Here is a 20082-nt window from a genome sequence, read left to right on the forward strand (position 1 = left end):
CAGAAGGATGGGCAGATTTCAGCGTAAACATTCCCAGCAGTAAGTATGAAGGCTCTGTGTGCACGGACACCTCATAAAACTGAGAGAAGACATGTGTGGCCAGAGAGCAGAGAGGAGGTGCCCAGGGGTGCAGACAAGGCTGGAGAGGTAGCATGAGCGGGGGCCTTGAAGGGCAGGATGAGCATCGGGGCTGGGTGCTGTTGTACAGAGCTGCTGGAACAAAGTACCCCCCTGGGGGCTTAAACAGCAGAAATGTGTTGGCTCACAGTTCTGGAGGCTACAAGTCTGAGATCAAGGTGTCAGAAAGGTTGGTTCCTTCTGGAGGCTGAGGGAGACCCTGTTCCACCCTCTCCTCTAGATTCCGGTGGTTTGCTGGCCATCTTTTGTGCTACTTGGCTTATAGACATTATCACCCCAATCTCTGCCTTTGAGTTCACATGATGTTTTCCCCGCGTCTGTGTCCAAATTTCCCCTTTTTATAAGGACACCAGTCATGCCGGATTAGGGCCCACCCTATGCTCAGGTTAACTTGATTATCTCTGCAAAGACCCTATTTCCATATAAGGTCACATTCTAAAGTTTTGAGGTTAGGACTCTGACATGGGAATTTGGGGAGGACACAATTCAACCCATAATAGGCTCCTGCCCCAAGTGGATCAGGAGCCTAAGGACAGTTTACATGATCATTCAGGCATCTTTCATACGGTCCACCAGAGGAACAAATGGACCCGGGATGCAGAGGACAAATTCTGACCCCATTAGCTGGCACTCAAGGCCAGTCCACTCCTCCCCTCAGCCCCCTCTCTGCTTGTAGAAACCTTCTCCAGGCAGTGGATGAAACTCTGAGCCAGGGATGGGTATCTTCATTCATGTTTTTTTTTTTACCTCCCAAGGAATCTGAGGCCATTGTATTGTGAGTTGGAGAGGTTCTGACTCTGGTTAGACTCTGCTGCTAATCAGCTGTGTGTTCTTGGGCTTGTCGGCCTACCTCTCTGAGGCTCACTGTCTCATCTATCATAGGGGTGGATGAATGACTCAGTGGCCAGTGAGGGTCTTCAAATGTTAACGACGTCGACTGTATTTTCCAAAACCAAAATGCATGCACATAAGCTGACAAAAGCTTTTTTGTTCCCAATTCCCCAGCTTCATTATTTGAAAAGCCTCACAAGATGCACAAAAATGAAAACCGTGAATAGCCATTACGCAGGACCCTTCATGTATGTATCTTCAACGACAGGACAATGAGGCTGCCGAAAGGCAGGAAGCGGGTACCCGCTCTTCCCGGCTCGTGGGCGCCCATGCCTGGGCACCTGTGAACATTCTGTCTTCACTCACCCTGAAAGCCTTCCCCTACCCCTTCCACACAACGAAAGCCCATTCTCTGAAATCTTGTTCAAAAGGCTTTTCCTTCGGGGATTATCTGAGATCTGTCTGAACCACCCACTTAGATCTTCTCAGATAGTTACCTCCAGTCACCGTTTATGTTGTTGCTCACCTCATCAATCGCCACTCACATGTATGGGGCTTGCTCCTTTGCTTATTCTAGAAGCCCCTCGAAGGCAGGAATAGTCTCTTGTATTTCCTTGTATTCCTCCATAGCCCTTGGAAGAATCTCATTCATTCATTCATTCGTTCACTTAGTCGCTCTTCCAATATTTTTTTAAACCTCTGCCATGTGCTAGGGACAGTTAGGCTCACAGTCTAACAGGTAAAATTAACCGAAACCAAGAATTATTACAGCTATTGGTCAGAATTCCTCTAGTTTAAGTGACAGAAATACTTCAGACTGGCTTAAGCAAACATGATAGTAGGTGAGAGGAGGAAAAATTTAAAGGATAAAACATTTTAATCAAAAATTATAAAGGAATAGGAGGGGGGCCGGCCTCAGGAATAGCTGGATGCAGGGGCTCCAAGGATGCTCTCAGGATCTGTCTTGCTCTCCATCTCTCAGCTCTGCTTTCCTCTCTCTGCATTGGCTTCACTCTCAGGCAGGCCCTATACAGACCAAAAATACTGGCTGCTAGTTATCCCAGTAGAAAGACAGCCTCCCCAGCCCCTCAGTCCACTAAGAGTCCTAGAATTCCATTTATTAGCTTATAGCTCTGTGACCAAGGTGATATAGAGCCGGTCACAGATTCACCATTGCTTAGGGATGATTCCCCAGAGGAAAATCTCAATACCGTTATCAGAAGAAAGGAGGAGGGATGCTAAGCAGAGACAGTAACAGACACCTACTGTGTTCTGCTGTGTGAGGAACGGGATCCCAGAGGAGGGAGGGAGGGAGGGGCTAACTCTGCCTCAGGGTAGAGGGAAAGTGACAGGAACATTTGCATTGGGCCTTGAAGTACGCAGAAGAGTCTGCCAGGTGCGAAGGGCAAAGACGGGAGCATCCCACAGGCAGAGGGAAGCCTGAGTGTGAAGCTGTCAAGTCAGACAGGACACGGAGCGGAGTGTCTAGAGAAGGGCTGAGGGAGGGCACAGGGAAGCGGAGGCAGCTGGGGCAGGAAGGGCGTCACAGATCAAGGCCGAATGAAGGTCTGAAGTGGGCCAATGACGAGATCACTGAGGCAGGGAGGCCGGGTGGGAAGCAGAGCAGCCATGCAGGTGAAGAGGAAGAGTTCACCCTGGGGCTTCACCTCAGAGCCACCATGACAGGCGGTGAATGTGAGTTTTTAGGGCAAGGAGAGCGAATTGAAGTCCACTGACTAGAAGCTACCTTTGGCTGACACCGGCCCTGAGACAGAATAATTCGGAAGGGGCAGGACTACATCCATTGGGTCACCTGGCTGAGGCAGGATCTGCTTACCCACGCTGCGGTGCTGAGTCAAAGGCCGGGGCTCAAATCCCAGTTCTCCCTCACTAGCTGGGTGAACTTGGGAAGTTAATTAGACCTTTTCTTTCCATATCTGTAAAACAGGGTTGATAACACATACCTCACAATGGCGCCTTAAGAACTGAATGAGGTAATTCATGGAATGCTCTTAGCACCAAACCCAGCATATGATAACTATTATTGTTACTGCTATCATCACTATTATGACCACTAGTGCCACATTAGGTTGTTAGGAAAGTCCCACGATGCACGTATACAGACATACGACCCATGGTAGGCTTTCTACAAGTGTTGGTTTTCCTCCGCCACCGCGAACTCTCATGTGTACTTCAAGACCCAGTGCAAATGGTCCTGGGCCTCCCCCTCCACCCAGGGGCAGAATGATTCACCCACTGCCTCACTCTCACACCTCACAGTGACAGCACACTGGGTCTGCTGTCCAGAGCTCACACCTGGGAGCTCTCCTTGAACTTGCTAAAAGTATTCTTGGCGCCAGAATGAAAATCTCTGCCTCAATGGGGGCAAAGCCCGGACAACCTTATCTTCTCTTTCCCTACAAAGCCCTTTGCCTTGGTTTGTCCATCTGCAAAATGAGTGCACCACTGTAGTGCTAGCCCTGACCCATGGCTCTTCTGGTTTGTTCTTTCACTGCTCACCTGCGGATGCTAAACCAGGACTCACCCTGTCTGGCCTTCAGGCCCCTTGTGCGTCACGTGGGGATGACACCTGTTCGGACTCCCAGCTCCACTGGGATTCTTGGGAGGATTTAAGAAGCTAAGGCTGCAGAGGTCACCTGCAACGTGTAAGGAAGGCGCTACATATTCTTCGAAGGTCATGATTATCCTGTTTGCCTAATGGAATCGACTCAGAAGTAAATCCCTGCATATTACTGCTTATTAAAATCTCCCTTATAAGATGTGGTTTATATATACAACGGAATACTACTTGGCAATGAGAAAGAATGAAATCCTGCCATTTCAGCAATGTGGATGGAACTGGAGGGTATTATGCTAAGTGAAATAAGTCAGAGACAGACAGGTATCATATGTTTTCACTCATACGTGGAATGTGAAAAACTTAACAGAAGACCATGGGGGAAGGGAAGGGGAAAAATAGTTTCAAACAGAGAGGGAGGCATCNTTATCTTCAAGTGCTCCTACAAATAAATATTCTTCTCCAAACAAAACAACAACAAAAAATAACCATTTAATTTTTCACTGTGATTTACTATACAAATATTTCCATAACCATTGGTGCCTATTAAATGGTAATGATAAATTTCAAGACGTATGACCCTACTTTTGAAAGTAACTGAAAGCACTGGGGGTCAACAGACAGTGTCTACGCTTGTTATAGAAAGTGTAGACTTCCATCCAAATTTATTTGAATGCAAATTATACAAAATTTAACCTGTGTTATGTATGTATAAAATACTTTAAGATCACTTTTATTAAATGTTAATAATTTATAAAGTATTCCTTTTTATACTTGATGCATTAGTATCTCTTCTACATTTGCTATTTTTTGATAAAGGTTAATACTGTTATAATTATGAGTGAGATGTTCTGGAATTAATGGCTCTGCTCACACAACGTTAAAATTTTCCTCACACATACAAAAGAACAAAAAACAGAGAGGGAGGGAGGCAAACCATAAGAGACTCTTAAATACAGAGAACAAACTAAACATTGATGGGGAAGGGGAGAGAGAGGAAAATGGGTGATGGGCATTGAAGGGGACACTTGTTGGGATGAGCACTGGGTGTTGTACGTAAGCGATGAATCACGGGGATCTACCCCCAAAACCAAGAGCACACCGTATATACACTGCATGGCAGCCAACTTGACAATAAATTATGTTTTAAAAAAGGTTAACACTGGATATCATGTCTAGAAGTGAATGGAGAGAGGGGCGCCTGGGTGGCTTAGTCGGTTAAGCGTCCGACTTTCGCTTAGNTGTATATACACTGCATGGCAGCCAACTTGACAATAAATTATATTTTAAAAAAGGTAACACTGAAAATCATGTCTAGAAGTGAATGGAGAGAGGGGCGCCTGGGTGGCTTAGTCGGNAAAAGAAGTGAATGGAGAGAAGAGTGGGCTTAGAGTGGCTCATGGGTTTAGGAATCAACAAACTTATCTCCTCTGATTATATCAAACACCACAATGCCTAATGAGGAATGGCAAGCATGCTTTCAAATGCAGTTATAAATAAAATGCAAATGGCCATGAAACATAAAAAATTAAAAACATGAAGTCTCCTTTATGACATCATCTATTTTTCATTTTTAGAATAAAATTTAAATGATATGCACATATAGGTTTATATAAAGCATATCATATATAAATAAACCACGTCCTGGTTAATACTTTGGAAGTTGCTAATTATAGTCTCTGAAGATTCCAGGAAAGCTGGTGTAGGATCTAGAAAAGGGATAGAATAGAAAACTTGGAAGGAGAAAAAGTGGCTGTGGCTGTTGCAAAGACCATGGTTTAGGCTGAGACTCCCGCTTTAGAATCCCTCCCAGCAATGAAGACAGAAAGGGTTGTGATGCAAGACGTTCACTCCCCAGGAGGAGCTAAAGGGGCTCCTGGGGGGGGTCTTCCATGGGCTTCAGGCTTTCTGCCTTTCCTGCAAGCCCACCGTATTTAATACCTCCCTGATAATTATTTATTTGCCACTTAAACGAATTTATTTACAAAGGACTTTCCCCAGTCTTGGTTAAAATAAAATTTGAAAAACCAGCATCACTTGCCATAAATAGAAAGTTAACTGAAGAAGTGAGTTCAAGGAAAACAAAACAGCATCATTCAATTCTAGGCAAGTGGCTGAGGTCTGTTGTCTATTTGTGAAAAGGGAGATTAGAGAGGCATAGCAACACACTGGTAACCAAACTGAGACTGCCTCCTTAAGCCAACCACAGAGCCCGAAAGAGAACTGAATAATTCAGTGTTTATGGTTTCTGTGCTATCAGTGATCGCACCCTCATTTTGAGGAACACCAATCTGGTCTGACCATCCCTCGTGTTGCAGAAATGCCCACTTAAAACACCGGATCGTTGTGTGCAACCCTCTGCAGACAGAGAACTCACATCCTCAAGGCAGCCCTTTCCTTGCTGGGCAGCTCTGGCTACTGGAATGTTCTCTAGGTCGAGGTGAAACTGTTTCTCTGAAAATGCTATCCTCGGACTTCACCTCTCCCCTTTCGGTAGCCACATCAAGTAAGTCTATTTCCTTCATGTGTTTGAAGGAAGTATGTGGTAATATCTTGGTCTTTTCAATTATTCATTCAAAAAATGTGTATCATTGATCAGAGAGGGAGAGAGAGACTAGAAGTGACCCCTTGCCTTCAAGCAGCTGGCAGACTCAAGTGGGAGAACCGGACATATGAACTGGAACATTCTTTGATAATCTGATAGTAATAATGTGAGTGACACACAGGTCCCCTTGGGAGGCCAGAGGAGGAGCAGCTGACTGTGGGCCTGGGGTCTACAGCAGGGGCTTCCCCAAGGGAGTGAGCCCTGAGCTGGCCCTCCTGCGATGAGCCGGGACTGCTCAGGAGGAAAGAAGGGAACCCTGAATGCCCACACATGGAGGACTGGTCTAGACTTCTGGGTGGCTCTCAGGAAACACTAAACTATCTCAGAGAGGTGAGGGGATACCCAAAGTCATGCAGCTTGAAGCAGGCTTGCATTTTGGAGCCAGAAAAACCAACATCAGAATTCTAGCTCTGCCACGTACCTGCTCTAGCCATGTCCCTCTGAGCAAATGACTTAATTTCTCAAAACCTCAATGTTTTCAGTGAGAAAGGCAGGATAGTGCCTGCCTCAAAGGTCACAATGTTTACCATGAAAGTTAAATGAGGCCACACATGCGAAAGATCTAGAGGGACACTCGGCATGCGGTAACGTGGATATGATGGGTATTCAAGGGTTAAACAGCCTACGCAGCATGGCACTGAGCGATCAGGAGAGGCGTGGCTAGCACACCGTACTGGGAGAACATCAGCGCTGGGAGGTACTACTGGACAGCTATTACTAGTGTGATACTAGTCATAGTAATAGTAGTGGCTATCAATGGAGACAGGGGCCCTGCCTGGAGGACCTTCCCCTTCATCCCCACCTCGGTCAAAACAAACCTTTTCATTCTGAATCCTCAGCCCACTGACAGCCTCCATTTACCTGCTACAAAAGTGCTTCTCTGCTTAGGTTTCACCTGAAAGACTAAATCTAAATTCTAGCATCTTTTTAGGGAAATATTACATCTGCGAGAAAACGTTAGTTGCTCGCTGGAATCCTCCCTTCCAACTGCTCCGTGAAGCTGAGGCTCCAACCCTTCTTCGCACACGCTGTTAGGCATTATTCATTAGCTAGCCACGCACCTCCCAGCTCTTTCCAAAATCCAACTTTCCCAATTTTAAACATATTTGAATAGAATTCTCTGTGGCTTCCCTCCCCACCCTTCCCACCCGCCCCCCACCCCCCNATAACAGCAACCAGCAGCTGGCTGGAGAAAGCACTTTTCTCAGGTATAGCCCATGGAAGGTAAGAGGGATCAAACACTGTGAAGGTGTCAGGATAGAAGACGACATCACCTCACACACGGGGCACTACTTGCACGTGGCGCTAATATTCCAGATGGAAACCTGGAGCTGGGCTAGGACAGGGCTTTTCAAACTGGGTCCCAAGAAGTGCTCCTTTGGTGAAATACTAATCAAAATTACAGGGGAGGAGGAATTCTGTGATCATATGGCTTTCACAAAGAAATCAACAGGCTCATTTATTGCAGAACTTCTCAGAGCCTTCCATACCCTAACAGGTGTCGGGAATCATTAAGAGGGAATAAGGGATGGGGCGCCTGGGTGGCTCAGTTGGTTAAGCGTCTGACTTCGGCTCAGGTCATGATCTCACAGTTCATGGGTTCGAGCCCCACGTCGGGCTCTGTGCTGACAGCCAGCTCAGAGCCTGGAGCCTGTTTCAGATTCTGTGTCTCCTTCTCTCTCTGACCCTCCCCTGCTCACACTGTCTCTCTCTCAGAAATAAATAAAAAAACATTAAAAAAAAGAAAAGAAAAAAAAAAGAGGGAGTAAGGGACGGGTAGTTGCTCCTGACTCCATTCATATGCCCTAACCTTGCCCTGGTCCCTAGACATCTCAGTGTATTGGTGTCTTAGAAAACCCTCCTCCGAGGGAGGAAAAGTCTTTGTCCCAGGAACCCCCTGGCTTCCTAGAAGTATTCAACTTGTTTGGAGGACGTCCGTGTACCCCCAGAGGCAGGTTTTAAGCACCCCCTGGGTGCTGCCACCCGTACCACACTCCTGCTCAGGAAGGGCGCTCAGTTCCAGGCTTTGCGAAGGACAAGCCAAGCTCAGGCCAGGGCTGGCTGGGAAAGGACAGCGGATTATGGACCTGACTCTGGGGAAGAGAAAGGGTCTAGAAGGCCAGCATGGCCTAAAAGTGAGTGGTGAATAATTTATCACCTGGAAAACCATCACAGCGGGTGCCCTTAGACACAAATGAGCATCAGAATCCCCTGGGGGGCTTGTGAAAATACAGATTGCTGGGCCCTACCCCTGGAGTTTCTCACTCAGCAGGTCTGGAGGAGGCCCCAGATTCTGCATTTCTGACAAGTCCCCACGTGATGCTGCTGGTCAGGAGCACACTTTGTAAACTGGTGCCCTAGCATCCCAACTGCCCAGTCAGGGAGAGCACCGTAAAGCCCACACTATGTCCCCTCAACAACACTGTGCCGGGCACCAGGCACAAGGCGTGGGTGACCCTTTGCCCAAATGGCCCCACTGAGCTCCTAAGGCAGCCAGAAGACAGACGGCCCTTCCCTGCCTCCCACCAGCTCCAGCCCAGAGCAACTCCAATTACCACTCGATCTTCGTTCATTCATCCAACTAACATGTAGCGAGTGCCAACAACATGCCAAAGCGGGTGCTAAGTAACCCTAGGTGAAGAGCCACTCTTTCTGCCTTCTCTGAGCTCATAGCCCACTGGTTGTCAAAAGGGGGATGGATAAGAACAGAGGTGATTTCAGCACAGGATGGTAGCTTCTGCCTCACTCTTCTCAAGTCCTTCCGTCAAGTCAGAGATGGAAGACATCCTTGATTCCTCTCTTCCTCAGTCCTACCTCTGAAAGACTACCCAGCACCGTCCGCTCCTCCGTGTCTGCTCCGCCATCATCCCTACAATCGTCACCACTCACCTGTAGGGCAAAACTCCCATCCACACTGCCCGTCTCCCCTGCTCCACTCATGCCCTCTCCAGTCCAGGGTCATCTTTCAAACACAGAAACAGGCAGGGCACCTGGGTGGCTCAGTCAGTTAAGTGTCCGACTTCGGCTCAGGTCGTGATCTCACAATTTGTGAGTTCGAGCCCTGCATTGGGCTCGCTGCCTGGAGCCTCTGCCAGCTGAGAGCCTGCCTCAGAATCTGCGTCCCCCTCTCTCTCTCACCCTCCCCTGCTTGTGCTCTCTCTCACTCTGTCTCAATAATAATAAACATTAAAAAAATTTTTTTAAACCAGAAATGGGATCATGCTGCCCCAGAGCTGCCCTTATTCATTCCTCAGGTCTCTGCTTAAATGCCACCTCCTCCAGGCACCTTCCCTGACTGCTGTTCTAGTTCAGCGTGGAGGATGAAAGAGGGCTGGGAATCCTTTGACAGTCCTCTGATGAGAGGGAGGCTTTATTTCCTATCTCCCTGAAGCTGAGCTCAGGCTTAGAGGCGGTGCCGTGCCAGTTCCAGACCTAGCACTGAAGATGGGGCCTCCCCACCGCTCTCTCAGGGTCCTGGGTTATGGGGTCTGAAGTCTGAAGCCTTCCAGCCATCCCCACCAAAGCTCCTAAGTGACGCCATCTTGGACCCTCTAGCCAGACCAGCCACCAGCTGAATATCACTCAGTGATGCCAGTCAGTGCCATATAAAGTAGAAAAATCACCCAGCTGCGCCCTGTCCAAACTCCTGACCCACTAAACCATGAGCTACTAAGATGTGGGACCTAGTATTGCTGTTACACATACTACATAACCAGAACGCTCTGCATTACGTTTATTTCCATCATTGCACCTCCTGGGAAGCTATACATTTTTTTTTTCAATTTCCCAGGCAGATAAGGAGCAAATGAGGGAACACTGAACTTAGAATCAAGAGACCTGAGTTCTTGTTAGGGACTGAATGTCTATGTCCCCTTCAAAGTCGTATGTTGAAACCCTACGCCCAGTGTGATGGTCTCAGGTGAACGTTTGGCAGACAATCAGGATTAGGGCAGAGCCCGCACGAATGGAATTCGTGTCCTCAGAAGGGTCAGCAGAGAGCTGACATGAAGGCACAGTGAGAATGAGCGGTCCGCATGCTGAGAAGGCTTTTACAGAGCCCGGCCATGCTGGCATCCCGCCAGGGCTGGACTCACTGGGGCTGAGCCCCCTGCGGCACCTGATTCAAAGAAAGCCTCAGGTGACAGCTCTGAGGGTTCGCCTGGGGCAGGCTGGGCATCGGGAGAACAACGGCATCGCTGGTCTCGTCTCTACCATCACATACCGCGACATGGAGGACTCTTATTTTCTTAGACTGTGCCGGGTGCCGACACACAAAGGTTCATGGGACACAGTCCCTGCTCTCAAATACTGTCCCTTCTCTTGAGAGACACGCACAGGGCATGGGGCAGGCCCGCAGCTGGTCTGTATGGTTGAGGTGGGCACCCAGGCCCTGCGGCCATGTCCTTTGAACTCTGCCATCTGCTTACTCTCCGGGGTTCAGTGTTTAGAGGTCACTTCGTCTAGAAAGCTTCCCTGAGTCTGACCTGGTGCTTCCTCTGTGTGCCCATCACATTCTGTATTTGCTGATTTGCTTATTTAGCCGGTATTTACTGAGCGCCTACCAAGTGCCAGGCCCTGATTTATTGCAGTAAACAAGACAGGTGGTTCCTGCCACAGTGGAACTTCCTGTCTAGCGGAAAAGAGATGAACAATCAAACATAAGCAACAAAAGAAAGCAAAGATCATCAAACGATTGCTGTGATGGACTTGCAGCTTCCAGGAGCGTGCGAGATGGGTTTATAAGCCACCACGGTCTGCGGTGCTTTGTTAAAGCAGCCAAATGGACTGAGGGTCCCCATCCCGGTTCGGACACGCATCTGCTGTGCAAATCAATCCCCTCTCTTGGGCACGACAGTTCCGTCTCTAAACACAGTCTCTCAGCCAGAGTAGCCTTTCCGCCCTCCCTTCACTGCTCCCGCTCATTCACAAACCCCCCATCTCTGTCTGGCACTGGACCCACTACCCTGGGAATAAACTAACAAGGTCTGGGCCCTTCCCTCAAGGCCCTGAGAGGCTACCTGCCAGTGAGATGGACACTCTAAAATGAAGGATCTTAAAGACAACAAGACAAGCCTTCTCCGGACAGCAGGACGAAGGACGCAGAGCACGGCACAGATCCTGTTCGCTGAGCTCCAGGGGGGGCAGCTAGGGGTCAGCACTGGTTGGCCCTGGGGTCAAAGGGCAAATCCAGGCATCCCTTAGAGACTCCCGCTTCCAAAAGCCACATTAGCATCGTGCGGAGGGCCCATGCCAGCTGCACTGGCCTGGACCGACACCCTAATTAGACTTTCATAGTGTGTCAAGCAGCCTGCTTGGCCCGACTGCCAGCTGGGGCTCCTGTTCCTTTCGGTGGCCTCTGTTTAATGAACCCGTGAGGGGCCGGCCGAGCTCATTACAGGCGACGCGAAGGAACAGGGGACCCCTGCCCATGCTCCCCCACTCCCCCGCCTTTCCCCTATGTTCACGCCGAAAATGGGAAGGGAGGAGACTGGCAAGAGCTGAGGCTACAGCCTGACCACACAGCCCTGGATGGCTCCAGTGACAGCTCACCCAGAGACAAGGGTTTCCATGCGTGCGTCTGTTATCTGTGGTTTTAGGGGAGCGTTCAGATCCTGTCGCTGTTCTCTGGCTGCACCCTGGCTCTTTCTTATCTGAGGCCAAGGAGGCAGAAGGAAAACGACAGTGCACATCTGTCTCTTTGCAATGACTGGTCCACAGACATGTCTGCACAAGCTGCTTTTCTCAGAGCTTCACTGTCCCGGCACGGCAGGCTCGGTTACTGCACTCCATACACTGCCATTGCTGTTGCCATCACTAAACGACAGGCAAGAGAAGGCACCAAAACATGAGCCATGTTTGCTTCTAAGTGGCAGCACTGGGCGAGTAGCCTTTTTTCCTCCTATTTGTCTGTGTTTTCTAAATTATATACAATTGAAAGTAAAGCATTTTACTTTCATCATTTGGGGAGGTGGGGAGCACGTTTTCTCAAAAAAAAAAAAAAATCTATCAGAAAAATGAGATTAGTGTGTGAAAGGGCCTAGACAGTGGCTGGGAGGAGGTTACTGATAGAAGCTTCCTCCTGCAGCCTAAGTTTGAATAGAGATTGGCCAGAAGCACAAGAGTGGTATTCGCAAAGATATCATAAATTGTTGCTCTCTGATAAAACAATCTGCATGAAAGTGAGGGTTGCCATGGTGTGGCATAGACAAAGGGAGATGTTTAAGAGGGTTTAAAGGAAGAGCACTCCTTGGCCAGAGCAGAACACAAAAACATACATGAAAGAAAGGTGGTGGAAGTAAGCCAGCGTCCCCTGGCAGGCGAATGGATAAACACGATGTGCTCTATCACACCGTGGAATATTCCTCAGCCTTCAAAAGGGCACATGCCGCAACGTGAAAGAACCTAGAGGTTATACTAAGAGAAAGAAGCCAGTCCCAAAGGGCAACTACTGTATGAGTCCACTTAGATGAGGTCCTTACGGCAGTGAGATTCATACAGACAGAAAGCGGAATGGTGGTCACCAGGGGCTGGAGGGAGAGGAAATGGGGAGTTAGTGTTTGATGGGTACAGAGTTTCTGTTTTGCAAAATGAAAAGCATTTACGGGGTTTGCATGGTGGTGACAGATGCCCAGTGGCGGGAAGGAGTATCCTAAATGCTACATAACCGAACATTTAAAAATGGTTAAGGTGAGGGGCGCCTGGGTGGCTTAGTCGGTTAAGCGTCCGACTTTCGCTCAGGTCATGATCTCGCGGTTCGTGGGTTCGAGCCCCGCGTCGGGCTCTGTGCTGACTGCCAGCTCGGAGCCTGGAGCCTGTTCCAGTCTGTGACTCCCTCTCTCTCTGACCCTCCCCTGCTCACGCTGTCTCTCTCTCTCTCTCCTAGAAATAAATAAAACATTAAAAAATTAAAAAAAAATGGTTAAGGTGGCTGGTTTCATATTACGTACGTTTTACCACAATTTTTTTTAATGTAGAGAGAAGAACAGGATGGAACCCAGAGGAAGGAGCAGTGGGGCGCAGGGTGGGGGATGGGAGGCGTTGATGCAAGTTGAGGATGCCCTGCGGTTGAGGGCAGCTGGCTGGACACACAGCACGGGAGGAAGAGGAGGTCCGGGAGCGAGGCAGCTGGAGGGAGGGTCGCAGAGCATCGCCCTGCGGAGTGAACCTTCTATCTGCACTGAGCGGCTGGCCCCGCGCGGGTTCTGGACGCAGCCGGCCACGTCAGTGCCTGAGCAGATGCCAGCTCACAACCCCGAAGTTTGGAGAGCGAGAAATCAGGACCCGGGAGCCTGCGTATCGTAAGTAAGCAAGGCAGAGACGGAGCCAGGGCACGGCTCCTCCAGAGGAGCAGGGCAGAGGGTGCGTGGAGCATCAGCTCCACCGGGAAGCGATCCTGAGGCCTCTGTGCTGAAGGAATGGGGGAGTGGGCCGGCTGACCCCCAGATGAAAGAGAACTGGGTAGCGTCAGGATGTCCTCAAAGGACGGGGGATGTCACGTTGGCGCAAATAAAGACTCATGCAAGCAACTCATGAGTCGCTTGGTGGTTCGATGGTAGACATTTGCTGCCTGCGCTAAGCGCTGTTCCTGCGTTTCTCGTGTATTCCCTACGGCATCCTCCTGCGTGGGGACCATTTCTATCGTCCCCCGAAGGATGTCAGGCACAGAGAGGTGGGTAACCTGAGACCCCAGGGCCTTAAAAGCACACCGTCTGCCTCTCAAGAATGCTGGCCGCCTTCCGGCTTTGCTGCCTCCCCCCGGCCCCGCTCACTTGAACTGGTGCTCCCGGGAGCTGCGGATCTTGGAGGAGAAGCGCTCGGCCAGCTTCTCCAGGCTGCGGGAGTACTCGAGCTCGATCTCGGCTTTGCGGCGGAAGAACTCCTGGAGGTCCTGGAGCAACTGCAGCCGCGACTCCGACTGCTGCTCCAGGCACTTGAACTGCTCCACCAGCTGCGTGCGGATCTCTGCGGGCAAGAGGCAAGGCGCGCGGCGTTAGGCGGGGCTGCTCNCGTGGTCTAACCCGAAGCTTCCCAGAGGTGAATCACTGCATGTCACCACCATGCTTTCTGCCATACCCACAAGCCGCCAGCATTATTGTTTCCTCCATATGATCTAGTAAATTGGCTCACTTTTCTTCCTGAAAGGAACTTACTTGGAGTGAACGTTTTTGTGTCACGGAGCTAAAGGGAAAAAGCTAGGACCGCATGCCCTCCTGGTGCACGGAAAATGATTTAAACGAAAACAAAAATTTTGTAGAATTCTATCTAGAGACTGCTGCTCACCAAAGGCCCTGAGCCCAAGCTGCCTGCTCTCTATCAAAAAAGGAAAATGGGAGCATGCAAGTCGCTAAAAGCTTTCCCCAGATGCAGTCGGACTGAGAGAGGCTGAGAAGGGTATGGGGTGGGGGTGGGGGCTCTTGGGTTTCAGTGTTACTTAAGGCCACATCTGTGTTCCACTTTATATCACCTTGAGGTCCACGCATGAACATCTCAAGTACCCCTAGAGGAATGTCACCCAGGCTCCAGGAAATACTGACAGCAAACCAGATCCGTGCAACCAGGGCAAAAGTTCAAAAGCTGGGAGGTGGAGATAAAAGTCACAGCCAACTCCCAGTAACTACAGCCAACCTCATCTTCAGACCCGTAGTGTTGTCGCTGCTGCTGTCCCCTCTGCCTTAACTCCTTCGCGGCCATCCCACAAGCTGCTCAACACCTGCCTCCCCACGCTCTGCTCAACACAAACTCCCTGTTCAAAACCCCCCACAGCCCCCTTCTGCCTGAGCATAAGCCCAACTCCAATTCAAGGCCACCGGCCACCCAGCCACAAACTTAACTTCTCAGAGTTTACCCCCAACAGACTCTTGAAACCATTCAAACTAGTCCTTGAAAGGTCCAATCCCACCTGTGTAAATGGACACCCTGTCTGAAATGATGGCCAACACCATGTCAGCATCCTTCAGGGAAGTGGTCTTCATGGGGACAGCCCTATGCGGGGTCGACAAAGGCTTCCCCCAGGGGGTATGCAGGCAGGGAAAGTACAAGGAATCAGCTGGAAATCCTGTTTCCATCCCCCCACTCTTCCCGGCTCTGCCTGAGAATGTGTCTCAGTCTAGGTGACGTGCCTGCTCTCCTTCCCCAACTCCCTCTTCACACCTGCTTTGCAGAAGAAAGACCAACTTCTTCGTCCATCTATAATCTGACTATGGTGCAGTGTCCCCAGGTGTCAAGATACCTGGGTGCCCCCCAAAATGGACAATTGAGCATGCTGGTGTTTGCAGATCTTCCTTTCGGATCATGAACGCTTGCTCCTCAAAGTGTGGTCTGTGGACCAGCAACATGAGCATCACCAGGGGGCTTATTAGAAAAGCAGAATCTCAGACCCCAATGCAGAACTTCTGATTCAGAATCTGCATTTTAGCAAGATCCCCAGGCAGTCCTAATGTCCCTCAGAGTATGAGAAGCACTGCCATCCACCATCCCACCCATCTCATTATGAGAAGCATTTCCCACACTACAGTACTTTTTATTTATGTTTCGTCATTATTTATCAAATGTGTAAAATATTGCTATTATTTTGATGAACTGTATATGTGATCACTAAATTGGTAAATTAATCCAAAAGATAGATACTTAGAGCTTTTATGGGCAAAGGAAACATTTTAAATGTCCATTTCAATTTATATACATGTTCTGGATCGAAAGAAGTATGATAGAGGGGCGCCTGGGTGTGGCTCAGTCGGCTGAGCATCTGACTTTGGCCCAGGCCATGAGCTTGTGGTTCTTGAGTTTGAATCCCGCATCAGGCTCTGTGCTGACCCCTCAGAGCCTGGAGCCTCCTTCAGGTTCTGTGTCTCCCTCTCTCTCTGACCCTCCCTCACACTCTGTCTTTCTCAAAAATAAATGAACATTTTAAAAAAGAAATATGAGAGAGTAATCAATAAAAGAACTTCAAGTATAAAAATACATTAAGATAAAATTCTGCTGGAGAAATAGAAGGGAATTATGAGTTTAAAAAAGTAAAGTGCAATATAAAATTCCTGACTTATCTGGGTAATTTCTGATGGATAGTGGTGGATACCAATGCATTATGGTATTTATCCTATGACCTGGCAGTTCCCTCATGACTACGTACCCAAAACAAATCCATAGTTTATGTCCACCAAAAAAATACATAGAAGAATACTTATAGTAGCTTTCTGGCCAAATAATACAAACAACCCAAAATGTCCATTAAGGGTAGACAAGACCTTCTTTTTTTATTGAGATTTCAATGGAATACTATCCAACAATGGAAAAGATGAACTTACGCTACCTGCAGAGACATGCTTGAATCTCCCAAACCTGATGTTGATTGAAAGAAGCCAGAACAAATGAGATCATGCAAAACTAGCTTATGGCGACAGAGGTCAGAGAAATGGTCACTGCTGGAGAGATACTGACTGGCAGGAAGCAAAAGGGTACCTTCTAGAACACTGGAGAAGGACTACACCTCGATTTGGGTGGCAGGTACACTGGTATCGTGATCCTGCGATAAAGAGGCCAGATTAAAAATGCTACGTTAGTTTCCATTTGACGCACGTAAGAGAGTAGTGTCACTTTATTCTACAAGGTCAATATTTACAATATGGCACACACGAGATCCTTTGTAACTACTTAAAGTTAAAATGAAATTTTTTAGATGTCAAGTTAAGATGTGTGAGGCAAGAGAGTTTCCCCCACCAAGTTCACTTGGAGGGCAGGCAAGCAAAAGAGCTTAAACCAAGCCCGAGGGCCGGTGTCAAGGTCGGGAGTCCTTCTCCTCCCAGGGAGTCCCGGACTGCTTGTCCGTCTTGGCCCTACTCTGAACTCACACGGTCACTTCCGGTTTGTTTCTGTCTCCTGCTGCTGTTTTCATTCTTTCGGTGCATGTGTCATATCCGCCTTAGCTCCTCAAATGAAATTTAAGGTCTGAAGGTGGTGGACTTTCCCCGCACATAATAGATCATCAGGAGAAATATCTGTATAGAAAATTACTATTTATCTTTACCAAGTGTTTTTGCCCAAGGACATTAAGCATTGTGATTACAGGAGTCTCCCTCGACACAAACATACACACACACACCACACAGCACACACACAGCACACCACACACACGCATGTACACACACCTATATACCACACAGACACCACACACCACACACACACACACACACACCATCACACACACACCATCACACACACACCATCACACCATCACTATCCATTTTTATAGAGGAAGAAACCATGGCTCTGTATAAACTACACTCAGGAACTTGTCCAAGGTCACATTTTGTTCCTTGAACTGTAACAAGCCACACAGGTGCACCTATGACACGGCCTACTTGTAACATTGGATGGAGAAGCCATTACTCCCCAAAGGGCAAGCCCTGCCATGTCGACACACAGTTATAAAGATGCTTCCCAAATATTTTTCAAATTACTTTCAGACTATATACTATTTGGGACTCAAAAATAATCTTAATAATAATCACTAGCACTTACAGAGCCTGTCATTTCTTGCAGGCCTAGTGCTGACTTCTTTACATATTTATCTCACATGATCTGTACAGCTTCCCCATAAGGCAGGTGCTACTAGTGATCCTTCCCNCTGGTATGTTGCAATTAATCTAGGAATCAATCCCAGATCCCTCAGAAGGGAGCAATGACCCTCCAGATATCTAACTAGACTGAGACCATGTTATTTTTTAAAAAAACATTTTAATCCATCTGTCTTCAACCTCTTGTATCCTATTTGTAACAGGATGGTGGTCTAAAGAGTATTATTAATCAGAAATGCTGTAGCCACTGCTTTCCTCCATTACGGGGCATGATCAGGAGCCAACGTTCCCATATTTTAGAGGAAAAACTCATAAATCACACTGTGATGACAGAAGAGGATTTGGAAGGAACAGAGAATCTCCCCCAATTCCTACCATCAGCTGGAGCCTCCAGGCTGGGTCGTGCATAGAACCTTCCAGCAGCTTGGACAGCTCAGAGTCAAATCTTTCTAGCAGGAAACAGTCCTGGCCGGATCTCAGACTGCAGCTTGCCCGTGCTCTCTCTGGAACCCTGAAAGGATTTGATTACCCATCTTGTTATTTCTAACTCCTTTCCAAGTTGCTCCTCCTTGGAGCTGGCACAGATTTCGGTTTTCTCCTTGAAGATTTCAAGATTTCAAAGGAGCGACAAAAATAAAATAAAACAGAATTGCTCCCAAGGCTCAGACTCCATTCAGCAGACGCTCCCCCCAGGGGGCAGTTCCAGCCACAGCACAGCACTGAGTGGCAGAAAAATGAAAAGCGGGTGGGGCAGGGAAGGGCAGGGGGTTGGAAAGGCTCTCTGCGCTCAGAACCTTGGAACGGCCCTCTCCAATCACCTAGAGCAGCCTCCTGATTTTACAGAGAGAGGCCTGAGGCCCAAGGAAGGGGCAGAGCTAATTCTGACACCCCAGTCTCCTGAAGCACAGCTCTCCTGGGTCACTCTCCTGATAAAATTCTCCATGGCTCCCTGTGGCTAATAGGGTCAAAACCAAACTCCTCTGACACTCAAAGCCCAGGAATCTACAGCCGGCCTATCCATTGCCCATAAAAACAGTACCACCAAAGGCCAATGACCTGTGCCGACATCACCACCCACGGCAGCGCTCAGGACGACGACCTGCCTTGCAGGTGAACTAGTACCCTCACCCTCCCCATCCCTCTCAAAAACACACCTCACAGGGGCGCCTGGGGGGCTCAGTCGGTTAAGCGTCCGACTTCGACTCAGGTCATGATCTCACGGTTCGTGGGTTCGAGCCCCGCGTCGGGCTCTGTGCTGACAGACAGCTCAGAGCCTGGAGCTGCTTCAGATTCTGTATCTTCCTCTCTCTGACCCTCCCCTGCTCACACTATCTCTCTCTCTCTCTCTCTCTCGGAAATAAAACATTTAAAAAAATTAAAAGAAAAAAAACACACCTCACAAACAGAGGCAACAGATCTTCTTCAGGTTCAAGGTAACTAGAAATTCTATTTTTTTTAATTAATAGATTGTTTTTTAGAGAAGCTTTAGGTTTACAGACAAATTAACCAGAAAGTGCAGGGAGTTCCCATGTACTCCCTCTCAGGCCACTGAACGGTTTCTTCCACTGTCAACATCTTGCATTCGCATGGTCCATTTGTTACAAGTCGATGGGCAAAACTAATATGTTACTTTTTTTTTAAATGTTTATTTCTTATTGAGACAGAGAGAAACACAGCATGAGTGGGGGAGGGGCAGAGAGAGACGGAGACCCAGAATCTGAAGCAGGCTCCAGGCTCTGAGTTGTCAGCACAGAGCCGGATGCGGGGCTCCAACCCACAAACCCACGAACCGTGGGATCATGACCTGAGCCGAAGTCAGATGCTTAACTGACTGAGCCACCCAGGCGCCCCAACTAATATGTTACTGTTACCTGAAGTCCATAGTTTACATTAGGGCTCGCTGTGTTTTACATTGCACAAGTTTCCACAAATACATAGTGTCGTGTGGCTGTCATGTTGCTATTATACACAGTATACTTAACTCCCCCGTGTTCCACCTAATCGTCTCTCCCTCCTCTCTGCAATCCCTGGAAACGACTCAGCTTTTTACTATCTCTCTAATTTTGCCTTTTCCAGAAAGTCATATACTTGAAATCATACATTATATAGGCTTTTTAAGCATTAAGCATTTGAAGTTCCTCCATGTCTTCTTATGGTTTGAAGGTTCATTTTTTTTTATCACTAAATAATATTGCATTGTATGGAATAATATTCACAGTTTGTTTATTCATTGACCTACTGAAAGACATCTTGATAGATACCAGTTTGGGGGGATTATGAATGCATTGTGCAAGCCAAATAAATTTTCCAACTCGTTTGGAGAAAAACCTTTTTTGTTAATTAATAGAGTATATTTA

General features: G+C 48.2%; 1 protein-coding gene across 1 annotated transcript in view; it reads right to left on the reverse strand.

The window, feature by feature from the left end:
• SRGAP3 (SLIT-ROBO Rho GTPase activating protein 3) overlaps positions 1-20082 on the reverse strand; it is a 258372-nt gene that overhangs the window by 120385 nt on the left and 117905 nt on the right. Inside the window, 1 exon segment of the mRNA XM_077751539.1 lies at positions 13922-14114. Within this exon segment, the coding sequence (XP_077607665.1) occupies positions 13922-14114 (193 nt within the window).

The sequence above is a fragment of the Crocuta crocuta genome, unplaced genomic scaffold (genome assembly GCF_008692635.1).
Source record: "Crocuta crocuta isolate KB4526 unplaced genomic scaffold, BGI_CrCroc_1.0 scaffold69, whole genome shotgun sequence".
Taxonomy (NCBI): Eukaryota; Metazoa; Chordata; class Mammalia; order Carnivora; family Hyaenidae; genus Crocuta; species Crocuta crocuta.